General features: G+C 45.2%; 1 protein-coding gene and 1 long non-coding RNA gene across 5 annotated transcripts in view; one reads left to right on the top strand and one right to left on the bottom strand.

The window, feature by feature from the left end:
* The window catches only part of Dennd2a (DENN domain containing 2A), a 91,460-nt gene that overhangs the window by 28,897 nt on the left and 49,160 nt on the right, over positions 1 to 13,403 (top strand). For all 4 annotated transcript variants that reach the window (XM_076913503.1, XM_034519076.2, XM_034519077.2 and 1 more), the window contains one exon: positions 5,174 to 6,277. In XM_076913503.1, the coding sequence (XP_076769618.1) occupies positions 5,304 to 6,277 (974 nt within the window). In that variant the 5' untranslated portion in view covers positions 5,174 to 5,303. Of the gene's footprint in view, positions 1 to 5,173; positions 6,278 to 13,403 lie in introns of those variants that run through there.
* Positions 1,621 to 6,507, bottom strand: LOC143434528 (uncharacterized). Its single transcript, XR_013104059.1, has 2 exons — positions 6,290 to 6,507; positions 1,621 to 2,670 (listed from the first exon to the last, which is right to left on the bottom strand). It is a non-coding gene; the product is annotated as an uncharacterized LOC143434528 (long non-coding RNA).

The following is a 13,403-nucleotide window of genomic DNA, read 5'->3' on the forward strand; positions in this document are numbered from 1 at the left end:
AAGAAAGAAAGAAAGAAAGAAGGAAGGAAGGAAGGAAGGAAGGAAGGAAGGAAGGAAAGAAGGAAGAAAGAAAGATTGAGAGCAGCCTACTCCATACTTGTGTGAACCAAGACATCCTGATGACCGTTGCTAAGTGTGAAATGTGTGTTCTTTATCTCTTCACTTCCAGACTCTGCTGCCCATTCAGATTTACCCATGCAGTGAGACACCATAATATACCATCTGCTGGTGCCCAGGAGCCTGTGGTTTTAGTACTGGGAGTCATTACCTGATGGGAAATGACATCACTAGTGCCACGGGTTTGAGGCAAAGCTACTTGGGAGCATCCTCTGGATGGCTCTTCTCCATTTGGAAAAAGCTTTGTTTCCTCAGACAGTGGGGAAAGGGCTCCCCTGGGGGAGAGCTGCTGCAGGGGCTGACTGTAGTCCAGGCACTGCCCTGGTGTGCTCCTCAAGGAAGGAGGCAGAGTCTAACTTAACTTGGAGTCCCCTAGAGCATCCTGCACGCAGCTTGGCACGAGCCTAAAAGAAAAGGTGGGAGAGCTGCCTGGCTCACATGGAGGAAGATTGCATGCTGGGTGTTTGGTCTGTGGAGCCAGAGTGCAGGCTGTGGAGAGAACGCATGGGGATGGGGTGGAGATTGGCTGTGGAGACAGAGCATGGGGATGGGGTGGAGATCGGCTGTGTTCCCCCCCACCCCATGTGGCTATCTGCCAGAAGAGGACAGAAAGGCAGTGTCTGTGGCCCAGCCACATGGAAAGGCTCCAGAAGCTTCAGCTGTGTGAGTGTTGTGAGAGGGACAGTGAGTTCCTTCCTGTCCCTGAAAGGCCTTTCAGGGCTCCCCTCTGCTGTGGGATGGGTGGGCCTGGGCTCCTGGCTTCTCTGGAGAACTGGGCTCAGTTACACCACAGATTTATTCCAGAATATATGGTGCTGGGTCGCTGTAAAGTAACAGCTAGGCTCCTGGGCAAAGCCGTGCTCCAGCTCTTCCTAATCCTCCTCTCCATCAGCTTCATCTGCTTCAGTCATTGCTCAGCTGATGGGTCCCCCCTTGCTCCTTCCTCCTAAAAGTAATGTTTGTACACATTTACTTATTTGTATGTGAAAAGGACAGGCGATAACTTGTAGAGGTCGTCCTTCCGTCTACCCTGTGGGTTCTGGAGCTTGAACTAAGGTCGTCAGCTTCTGCAGCAAGCACCCTCCCCCTGAGCCATCTCTCCAGACTGTGACTTCATCTTTATAAAGTGTGATCCATGAGATTTTTATTTATTTTATGTTTTAACTAATCAAATTCATATACTTGTGGTCTTAGTCACTGTTCTGTTGCTGTAGTGACCCCATGACCAAGGCAGCTCTTTCATAAAGGAAAAGGGTTTAACTGGGGCTTGCGTAGTTTCAGAGGCTTAGTCCACCACGGTCATCATGATGGAGAGAGTGCTGGCACGTGATGGAGAACTTCACATCCTGATCCCCAGGCAGACAAGACAGACGGACAGACAGACAGACAGACAGACAGACAGACAGAGACTAACTGAGCCTAGCTTGCGCTTTTGAAACATCAAAGCTCACCCCCAGCAACATACTTGGACTAAACATGCAAATATATGAGCCTGTGGGATGATTCTCATTCAGACCACCACATTTATTAATGTTTCTTCCCTGACCTTTCTCCCCTGGTACCTAAAATCTGTAAACATGTCTTGGACCAGGTCCCTTGATTCTTTTGAGGAAGTTCTGGGCCAGGACATTGAATATCCTCAGTGTTACCTGGCAGGTAGAAGTCGTGGAAGCCTGAGGAGATCATGTGACCATATCCACCTGGGATAGGTTTTCCGAATGATTTCTTCTTGCCATCTCCCATTCTGGATGAAGTGGGGCCACAAATTCATTTCCTAATGAAGGAGGGGCCTGTGTGCCTCACTGAGTATGTATCCCTGGCCCACTAGGCTTCCTGGAGCCTCTCTTGGTGCTGACATGGTGACTATGTGCAGGCAGGCCACAGGCAGCCACAGCCTAACTGGAACTCTGAGCTACAGACTGGCTGACAAGAGCCTCCCTTCACATGCACCCTGAAAGTAGATGAGCAAGCTTCTCAGCCTCCTTCAGTCCTTCCTAAGAGTATAGGAACTGAAGGCCTGCTCCACTTCCTTTTATTATTTACACCAACCCCCTTTCCTTAGCTAGGGAATGCCACTCCTGAGCCTCCTGTCAGACATCTTCATTTGAGAGGTCTGGATTTGCCGAGTGAGTGTGTGCCTTCCAGGCCAGGGCATGTTTTTCCAGCTCTAGAATCACAGTTTTTGACTTCTCTCTGAATCCTAAAGCTTTGCAGCCGTAGCTGTTCACAAGCCAGCATCTCCCACCTTCTGCCAGCATGGAGCCTTTTCCTTGATACTGTTCATATTCTGCTGTCACTAAGCTCAGCACAACGCTGCAGCCCAGATGCTGGAAACAGGAGCTGCAGACACCCACGGGTGTAAGAGTCACATGGAGAAGACAGTCTGTCTGTCCTGGGGACAGTCTGTCTGTCCTGGGGACAGTTAAAATAGACTCATCATTCTTTGCCCCTCTTGCTTGACCTTGGTAAATGCAGCATGTTCTTCCAACAAGAGATTGTCTCTTCCTCGGGTATTGTTGAGTCACTCCAGGTGTTTGGGATATTAAAGGAAACCTGTAATGGTCACAAGTGCAATCAGTCGAGTGCCTTGGGATGAATATATGTACATATATATGTGTGGGTGTGTTTATGTGTATTTTAGTATGTATTATATATATATATATATATATATAAATATATATTATTTAAATAATATATAAATATATTTATATATAAAGAATATATATTTAAATTTATTATATTTAAATTTTTTATATATTATATAAATATTACATTTATATATAAACATATATGTACATATTTTATGTATATTCATTTATTAAATGCATATGTATTAACAACCTACTATATACCAGGAACAACAAACTAGACTGATATGGCTTCTGCACTCAGAAGGCTCCAGTCTAAAGAAGGGAGCTAGTATTCCTACTTTTAGAAGTTAAAAAAAAAAAAAAAAAAAAAAAAAGGAGGGCTAGGGCATAGCTCAGTGGGAGAGCCCACCCAGCATACTCAAATCCCTGGGCACAATCTCCATTCTGAGAAGAAAAGTTAGCAAGGACTGAAACCCAAGTCTTTCTGACTCTGAAGCCCTTGCATTTATTTATCCACTGTCCAGAGCTGTGAGGTAGCAATATGTGACTGAGTGATGTCTGCTCTGTCAGTGATTGTCAGCAGCATACACGGACCTGGATGGTCACGTTCTGACCTGTCTGTCCTCTCCCATCTTGCCATGAGAAAAGAAACTTTATAAGTTCTGCCTAAAATCTAAATTTGCCTACTGTCTTGAAGACAACTAAGAAGTATTTTAAGGATGGAGAGGTGACTCAGAGGTTAAGAGCTCTTAATTTTCTTATAGAAGATCCAGGTTCCGTTCCCAGTACCCACACAGCAGCTCACAACCGCCTGTAATTCCAGTTCCACAGGGTGTGGCACCTTCTTCTGACCTCCTGGGACACCAGGCATACATGTGGTGCACGTACATGTGTGCAGGCAAACACTCACACATAAAGTACAAATAAAATAAACACTATTTTTTTCTTTTGTAAACACTTTTTTTGTTGTTGTTTTTTTTTTTTTTTTTTTTTTTTTTTTTTTTTCGAGACAGGGTTTCTCTGTGTAGCCCTGGCTGTCCTGGAACTTATTCTGTAGACCAGGCTGGCCTCGAACTCAGAAATCCGCCTGCCTCTGCCTCCCAAGTGCTGGGATTAAAGGCGTGCGCCACCACCGCCCGGCTTTTGTAAGCACTCTTAATTGTTGTTTTCAAAAAAGAAATTCTGCTCTGATCACCATGGAAAGTGTTGTTATGCTCTCACAAGTTTGAAATTTATGCTGTGCAACCAAGAACAGCAGCCTAATTTGTGTGCCCGTGATGTAACTAAGGGAGAGGTCTTTGTATAAACAACTCCTGGTCCTTGGAATGGAAAGTTATAGTAACAGGATGAATGCAGCGGCTAATTCTGCATCTCTCGCTGTGACCCTTAGCTGGAGTTCCTCAGTCACTATACGGTCAGGTTTATGTCATTTTGGAAAACGTGCCCTGCTAGCTTCATGCCTGTTTACAGCGCTCACACATCTCGACACCATGCACAGCGTAATCTATGCTGTGCGAATGTTTTCTGTTTTCTAAACAAGTATATTCTCATTCTCATTAACATTCAAATGTTTTCTCCCGAAAGAGCCTCTGGCACCTTTGGGGTACTAACCTCCTAAAGCCATATTTAGAGGAGTCTAGTTCCACATGTATATTCTAGACAAAGCAATCTGCAATCACAGAAAACCTCTTTTGCCCACTAAGGAGCCATTTGCTACATGGGGTTTCTGAGTGTCTTGCTGGCAGCTGGGACAACTGAGGGACTTAAGTTCAACTAGCCACCTATGGCTGCTGGAGACTGGTATTGGACAGTGCATTTCTAGACCATGTATAAAACCTAGATCTCCCTGCTGACTCACGTTTTTTACTGACTCCAGCTCTGCCAGGTTATTCTAGAAGCTAAGGAAGTAGACATAACAACCCCTCTCTCATGGAGAGCCCTTTCAGTGGGGCACATGCTCCAGAGAGAGTCCCCGATTCATCATGGCTTCACACCTCACCTCAAGGCAGTCAGTATGCTAAGCCTAGGATTAGTGAAGACTTAAGGACTTTGGGCATTATTTTAGTTTTTAATTAGCTATTGCTGTGCTGAGGAGATCCTATGTGAAAAAGCTGGCCATGGCAGTTTATTATCCCAGCAATGGGGATGCAGAGACAGGAGGATCCCAAAGTCTAATAAAAGTGACAATAGAAGTCTAATAGACGTGATCTGACCTCACTTCTGACCTCCACGGGCACCGGGCACAAGGTTAACACACATGACATGCAGGAGAACACCCATACACATCAAAATGAAAAATGTTAAAGTAAATCTTCTATTTTAAAACAACAGCTTTGGTGTTGTGGTTGGCAATTAATATATAATACTTAACATCTGATTTCTGGCAACTCTCCATGATTGGCCAAGAGCAGTAACTTACGAAACCCTCTTGTGTTTGTATCTCTGTATTTCTGTCTCTGGTACAGGGTCAAGACAGAAGTTGCAAAGACGAGGGAAGCTCCTAGAAGACCACCACTTGGGAGGTCCATTTCTTTGCAAAAGACTAATCCAGCACTGCCCTTGGGAAGGAGTCCCTCCGGGAGCCCCCACACCCTCATGCTGGAGGCAAGAGTGGACATGCTCAGTTCCAACATGATCATCAGTGGCCCGGCTGCAGACCTCGGAGCTAAAGAAGCCAGCAGGCCCTTGAAGAAGCAGCTTAGTAGTGTTCAAAACCCCGGACCATCTGCCCGAGCCAGAGCCCAGCCCCAGCCCCTCAGCATAAAGGACAAGATATCCAAGTGGGAAGGCAAGAAGGAGCCACCTGCCTCTGATCCTGCCAGGCAAACAGATGGCCAAGAGGACTACCTGCCATCCTACAGGGTAGAGAGGAGAGGCAGTGAGCTCACTAGAACTAAGAATGGAATGAGACTGGAAACAGAGAGCTTGCAAAACGACAGCAGGGCAAGAACCATGTGTCAGGACACAGAACGGTTGCCAGGCCTGAGGCAGATCGATGGACAGCCAGAGCCCAGCCAGCACCGAGGTCGCGAGCTGAAACCCAGTGACCTACGCTTTCAAAGTGACCATCTCTCTGTGCTGAAACAGGTCAAGAGACTAGAGAAGGCCTTGAAGGATGGCTCTGCTGGCCTGGACCCCCAGTTGCCAGGGACTTGTTATTCACCTCACTGTCTGCCTGACAAGACAGAGGAAGACCAACCCATTCCTGAAAGCCAAGAAAGTAGGAGTGCCTTAGCAGCTGGCCGGAGAGCTCACCACTTGGAGGTCAGAGAGCCAGGCCCTGAGATTTCAGAGGAGTGGAAAGGCCAGGAGAGTGTATACCGGGGCTCCAGATGGTGCCCCCAAAAGCCTTTTATTAACCCTGTCCCAAAGCCCCGCAGAACATTCAAACATCCTGGAGAAGGGGACAAGGATGGTAGCACAGGCATCAGCTTCAAGAAAGAGAAGAGAAACCTGCCTCCCCTGCCCTCTTTGCCTCCCCCTCCCCCACCACTGCCTTCCTCCCCTCCTCCCACTTCAGTGAATAGAAGACTGTGGACCGGGAGGCAGAGACCCAGTGCTGACCACAGGTAGGTGCTCACCAGATGATTCTGCTGCTGCCTGTGTTCCTGTGTAACTGCCTCTTGTCTGCCTGATAGCTCCCATGCACCTGAGGGCTCTTACGGAGGGTCAGTAAGTGTTCATCTGTGAGGCAGCTTGGTGGTCCACCTGCAGAGGTGGTAACTGTTAGTATTCCGTCTAAACTCCACCTCCCCAGTTACCTGGCAATAGCCAGGTATGCTCCTCCCCACAGTTACCTGGCAACTGCCAGGTATGCTCCTCCCCACAGTTACCTGGCAACTGCCAGGTAGCCTGATCCACTATAAAAGGGGCTGCTTGCCCCCTCCTCTCTCTCTTGCTCTCTTGCTCTCTTCCTCTCTCTCTTACCCGCTTGCCTCTCTGTCCCCTCTTCCCCCCTTCTTCTCTCTCCACGTGGTCATGGCCGGCCTCTACTTCTCTTCTCTCCCCACCTTTGCCCTTTCCCCTGAATAAACTTTCTCCCCCTTGGAACCGCATGGTCTGGAGTGGTCTGTTCTGAGCTGCGGTCGGACTTCTTCTTAAAACAACAACAATGGTGCCGAGACTCGGATACCACTGTGCTTTTTGTTCTCACAAAGAAATGTTTGCTTCTACACATTTCCCTCTGGAGGCAGGCACGGTGCTACAAGCCTATAATCCCAGCTCTTGGGAGTTTGAGGAAGGAGGATCAGAAATTCAAAGCTGGCGGGTCCAACACAACAAGTTCCAGGCTAGCTCAGGTAACTTAGTGAGATTCTGTCTCAAAACAACAAATTACATTGCAGGTGTGATAAGTACTTATAATTGTAACCAAAGGTTAAGTGAAGAAGTTTGTAAACCCAGCCAATTCCTAGTTTACTAACTTAAATCTTTTCTGGCTTGCCTTTTTTTTTTTTTTTTTTTTTTTTTGCATTATGTGTCAGTATGTCTGTGTATCTGTGTTTGTGTGTGTGTGTGTGTGTGTGTGTGTGTGTCTGTCTGTCTGTCTGTCTGTCTGGGTGTGTAGGTCAGAGTTGATATCAGGTGTCTTCCTCGATTGTTTTAGTTACTGAGACAGAATCTTTTGTCTTTCACCAACCCAGCATGACCCAAGGATCTCATGTCTGTACCTCCAGAGTGCTAGGATCACAGGTAGTCTACAATGCCATCTGGCTTTTTTATGGGTTTCAGGAATCAAAACTCTGGTGTATCTTTCCCCCACCCACTCTCTTTACAGGGTCTGTGTATGTAATCTTGGCTGCCCTGGCATTCTCTGTGTAGACCTTGAACTCACATATGTCTCTGCCTCCCAATGCTGGGATTATAAGTATGTGCCACCACTCCCAGCTGGGTTTGTAGGGGTTCCTACAAACTCTACAGCCAGCAGAGAAACTAACCTTTTTGTTTTGTTTTGTTTTTGTTTTTTTCAAGACAGGGTTTCTCTGTATAGCCTTGGCTGTCCTGGAACTCACTCTGTAGACCAGGCTGGCCTCGAACTCAGAAATCCGCCTGCCTCTGCCTCGAAACTAACCTTGAGAGGCAAGAAGAAAATTAGGTCCAGCACTACTTAACTAGTCCTGGTTCAAACTTCTAGAGTCTGACACCTGGCAGTTTATTGTAGACATATTTAAGTACAGTACAATTCTGGAAAAAGGCTTCTTGGTAACAATTGTCTCAATCCCATCTGCACGGTAAAACTTAAGGCACAGTTGCATCAAAACTCTTTTGCAAACTGCATGTGGCCTCTACCATGAACATAGGTTTAAGGGCCTTGGATCTGGTGTGGTCTCTGATGGAGGTAGCATAGAGGTCACCAGGCTATAAAGTACATGTGAAATGTCCCCTAAAAATGGGTTCTGTTGACTGAGAAACAAAGATAAAGGTCTAGGAGGGAGAGTCTGGGATAATATTCTGGGGGTTTGGGGTAAGGCCTGGCCATACAGACAGCAAAGGTCACCTGGTATTAACAACATCCACTCCAGCCTTCTGGGTGGAAAATAGGTACACACATCCTTCTGTTGAAGTCATAGCATGCTTAACATTTCTGATTTTCTTAGTGGTTTTATGTACAGGTATCGAGTCCTCTACGGGTCTTACTCTGTAGATCAAGCTGTCATAGAACTCAGACTGTATAGTTCAGGATAGCCTTGAACCTGTGGCTTACCAAGTGCTGAGATTACAGTGAGCTACCATGTGTGAGACTTATTTTATTCCCTTTGCCTCCCAACTTTGCTTGGCATCTTCCACATGGGCTTTGGCCATTCATCCTCAATCTACCATTGCCCAAGGCCACCAGCAGCCTCCATCTCAGTAAATACAATAGCCAATTTTCTTTCACTTTCTTAGGTAACATCCCTTATTATTGAGGACAACTGTTAATCACCCTGTAAATGTACCTTTTATTCACTCTGTGTAATTGTTAATTTGGAGATTTACTGCTGATAAGATCACCCTTTCTAGTTCTTTCTGAACTCTGACTAGCTGGTTCAACTCAGCCGTTCTGGCTCAAATGCCTCTCTAAACTGACTGACTCAACATGGCTTCTCTCAGCTTCTCACTGAATTGCTCTCCTTGGCCTCAAACTAAGTCTGGGAATTTTTTCTAATCTTCTAGCTCTTTATTCTCTGGCTTCAGCTGCCTCTGCTGACCTGCACTGAACTGCATGAACTAACTCAGCTCCCCTGCACTGCACTCACTGCACTGACGCCCAACTGACTCTCCCTGCATTGCTCTTAAATAGCTTCTCTTTCCTGTGCTGTTGTCATGAGAGCTGGGTGTATCCTATCTCTGACTCCTTCTGTCAAATCTTTCTCTGATGCATCACTTTGTCTGTCCTTCAATTAGACATTACTTTCAAACATGGCTGCTTTCTTCTACAAACTACTTATACCCTAATTGTTTGGGATTAAGGCGTGTACTAAGGGCTGTATTCCAGCCAGAAGGATTAAAGGTGTTTCTGAATTCCAGCTGGATCACACAGACCTAGGTCTTTGGATGTGATCCCTTGCCAGGGCAGCCTGTTCTGAATTAAAAATCCTCTATATCACCCCATCTTGAAGCATTGCTTTCATTTGGAGTCTGGGTCAGGAACTACCAGGCCTCCTCCTGGCAGCTTTCAGGAATTTCTTGACTCCTTGTACCTGTTAGAATAGTACCCTGTTAGCCTGGTCTGTGGAGTGAGTCCCAAGGCAGACAGAACTACAGAGAAACCCTGTCTTGAAAAAAACAAAAAGAGTAGTACCTAGTATCCTAACCTGCCCCTACTCCAGCCAGGCTCACCCCTGCCTGCACCTGTTCCTTGATGGTCTCCTCCCATCCTGTACATGTGACTTATGAGTGTCTGGCTTCCCAGTGGAGAGCTCCTCAGACTCAGATGTGTGTGGTCATGCCCTGCTTGGATCTCCATGTGGTTGTCACTCCAGGCCACCGCTAACCATCTCCTCTCACTATAACCAACATCTTGTTAAACTGCATCTCCCTTCATTTAGTTAACAGATCCAAGACGCCAAGACCCAAGAAAATCTCTCTAATTTTCTTTTTCACACACCCCTGACTAACCCAGCAAGCAAGTCCTTCAATCCTACTTTTTTTTTTTTTTTTTTTTTTTTGGTTTTTCGAGACAGGGTTTCTCTGTATAGCCCTGGCTGCCCTGGACCTGGAACTCACTCTGTAGACCAGGCTGGCCTGGAACTCAGAAATCCGCCTGTCTCTGCCTCCCAAGTGCTGGGATTAAAGGCGTGCACCACCGCTGCCCAGCCAGTCCTACTTTTGAAGCTTGATCTTGAATCTGATTTTATCACCTTGGATCCACCCCCCCCCCCCCAGAATAGTCCTCCCTCAGCAGTTGGAGGAAGTTTCCAGAAGCTGAGTTGTGTCATTTGTCAGCTAAGGTGCCTTTGGTTCAGATAACTTAATGTTTTCTGTTCTCTTCCAAGAGGAAAAAAGTTTGCATGTTATAAAGTGTGTGTGTGTGTGTGTGTGTGTGTGTGTGTGTGTGTGTGTGTGTGCATGTGTGTGTGTTTAGACAGAGTCTCTCTGTGTAGTCCTGGCTGTTCAGGAGCTCCCTATATAGACCAGACTGGCCCCAAACTCACAGAGATACAGATGCTTCTGCCTCCCAAGTACTGGGATTAAAGGTGTACAATGGACATATATAATTATTTATATATAAAATTGCTATCATATTTTACAACTCCAATACATGTTTTAAATTAGGATTGTATACATTTGTTTCTTTTTTAAGTGACTTCATATTTTTGTTGCAGTTTTAAAATTATTTTTAATTATGTCTATGTGTGTAGGTGTATGCATGTGAGTACAGGTGTCCATGGAGACCAGAGGCATTGAATCCCCTGGAGCTGGAGTTACAGCCAGTTGATTGCTAGGTGAACTCAGGTTCTCTGCAAGAGCAATAAAGCTCTTAATCCCTGAGCCATCTTTTTAGCCCTCTGTTGTAATTTTTTTGTTTTGTTTTCTTTTGTTTTGTTGTTTTGTTTTTTTTTTCAAGACAGAGTCTTACTATGTAGCTCTGGCTGTCCTGGAACTCATTATGTAGAACAGCCTGGCATTGAACTCACAGAGATCCACCTGCCTCTGACTCCCAAGTGCTAGAATTAAGGCGTGCACCACTATGCCTGACTCCTTTGTTGTAATTTCAATATAATTTTTTATAGTATGTATATTTAAGGAGTTTTTAATACTATCTTTTTTTTTTTTTTTTTTTAGATTTACTCTTTGTATTTTATGTGTGTTTTGACTGAGTGTATATATGTGTAACACATGCATGCTGGGTGTCTCCATTGATCAGAAGAGGGATTCAGATCCTCACAAACTAGAGTTATGGATGGATGTAAACCACCACATGAATGTTGGGAATTAAACCCAGGTCCTGTGGAGAAGCAGTGAGTGCTCTTAGAGAACCACTGAGATGTTTCTCCAACTCCTATGTTGTCTTTTAAAAAGACACCTTAAAGAAATATCTTTTTGCTTTTCTAGTGGATCATGTCAGATAATCTTACCTGTTGGGGTTTTTTTTAAGGTGTATTTATTTTATTTTTTATGAGTACACTGTCGCTGTCATCAGACACACCAGAAGAGAGCATCGGATCCCATTATAGATGGTTGTGAACCACTATGTGGGAATTGAACTCAGGACCTCTGGAAGAGCAGTCAGTGCTCTTAACTGCTGAGCCATCTCTCTACCCCCTTACCTGTGTTTTAATAATGTCAAGATAGTATTGTAGTATAGATAATTTTTTAAAGGATTTATTAATTTTTACGAGTATAACCATTGCCTGTATGTACAGGTCAACCTCAGGTATGCCTGTTGCCTATAGAGGCTAGAAGAGAGGATTGGATCCCCTGGAACTGGAGTTACAGGTGGGAATGAGCGACCAGGTGCTGCTGGGAACTGAATTTATGTTCTCTGGAAGAGCAGCCAGTGCTCTCCACCACCGGACCATCTCCAGCCCCTTCATTCTTGTTTTTAAAAGATACATTTTCTTTTCTTTTTTTGCTCCTGTCCACCTCCCAGGGTTTGATTTATTTTAGTTTTAAGTGTGTGTGTGTGTGTGTGTGTGTGTACATGTGTGTGTGTACATGTGTTTCTGTGTTTGGGTGCTTGCAGAGGACAGAGTCACTGGACCCTTGAAGCAGAGGTTACAGGCCACTGTGTCGCTTGACATGGGAGCTGGGAACCAGACTCTACCCATGTCTCCAGCCCACTAACTTCCTAATTATTTACCTGGGTAGTATACCTCTCTAGCCCTCATATACCTATTGGTTTTGGGGTGGGGGGTGGTTTTTGTTTTTTGTTTTTTTGGTTTTTTTTTAAGAAGTTGTTTTGAAGTTTTTTACGTTTATTGTTATTTTGTGGGGACAGTGGGGTTGTACACGCACACGGCAGTGGAAAGACCACGTTTAGGAGTCGGTTCTCTTCTTCCACACTGTGGTTCTGTGGACTGAGCTCCAGTTGTCTGGCTTCGTGGCAAGTACCTTTACCTTCCAAATCATTTCGCCAGCCCTGATTTTGTTTTTCGAGACAGGATCTCATGTAGTCCAGGCTCGCCTTTAACACGCGCGTATCAGATGATGACCTCGAACTTGTAATTGTCTCTCCTTTGATTCCTGAGTACTGAGAGCATGCGCTACCATGACCATTGTGTGATGCTAAGGGTCAAACATAGGACCCCTGCACGCTAGGCAAGCAGTCCACCAATGCAGCTACATCTTCAGCCATAAAACCTACCAAGAGTTTTAGAAGTTAGAATTGGGTGTTAGAGTTTTCAAAAAGAACTTTATAAAAAACTTCATACACTCCTATAATTCTTTCTCCTGCTGACTTATCTATTATCAGTGTTCTATTCATTTTTTTTTTCCAGTTTTGGGGATCTAATCTAAGGCCTTTTACATGCCAAGCAAATGACGCACCACTGAACCCCACAGCTCGAGCTCCAAAACTGTGTCTAAATAGTAGCCCATCTGTGTCCGTTACTTTCCTATTGTGATAAAACACCATGACCCAGGCAACTTATAGAAGGAAGTTTTATTTTGCTTTGGGGCTTTTGTTTGTTGGTTTGTTTTGGTTTACAGTTCAAGATGGATAAGAGTCCATCGTGGTGGAGGTACATGGCAAAACTAGAGGCGGTGCAGGAGCAGAAGCCAAGGGCTCACACTTTTAAAATATAATCATAAGCAAGAAAACCGACTGGGAGTGGGCAAGGCCTTCAGCTCTCAAAGCATGCTCTCACTGACGTGACATACTTCCTCCATCAAGATCACACCCCCTAAGCCATCCAAACAGCCTCCATATGTACGTGGCTATAGGGGACATTCCTTACGTGTGGGGCACTCAGTCCCACTTTGCTTTGGTTTTAGTGTATGGGTAATTTCAGTTTGCTAACATTTGAAGATTTTTGTGTAGTATTCCATAAATGAGGGAAGTCTACATTTTTTGTTTTTTTTGGTCCACCTTTACTTACTGTGTATCTGTTTGCTTGTGTGCATGTACATGTATACACAGCACAGTAAGAGAGCAGCTTGTAGGAGTAGCTTCCCTCCTTCCACCATGTGGATTCTGAGGATCAAACTCAGGTTGTCAGGCCTGGCAGCAAGCACTACCTGCAAGCCACAAGCCACCCTTTTTTTTTTTAAGACAGT

The sequence above is a fragment of the Arvicanthis niloticus genome, chromosome 15, assembly GCF_011762505.2.
Source record: "Arvicanthis niloticus isolate mArvNil1 chromosome 15, mArvNil1.pat.X, whole genome shotgun sequence".
NCBI classification, from domain to species: domain Eukaryota; kingdom Metazoa; phylum Chordata; class Mammalia; order Rodentia; family Muridae; genus Arvicanthis; species Arvicanthis niloticus.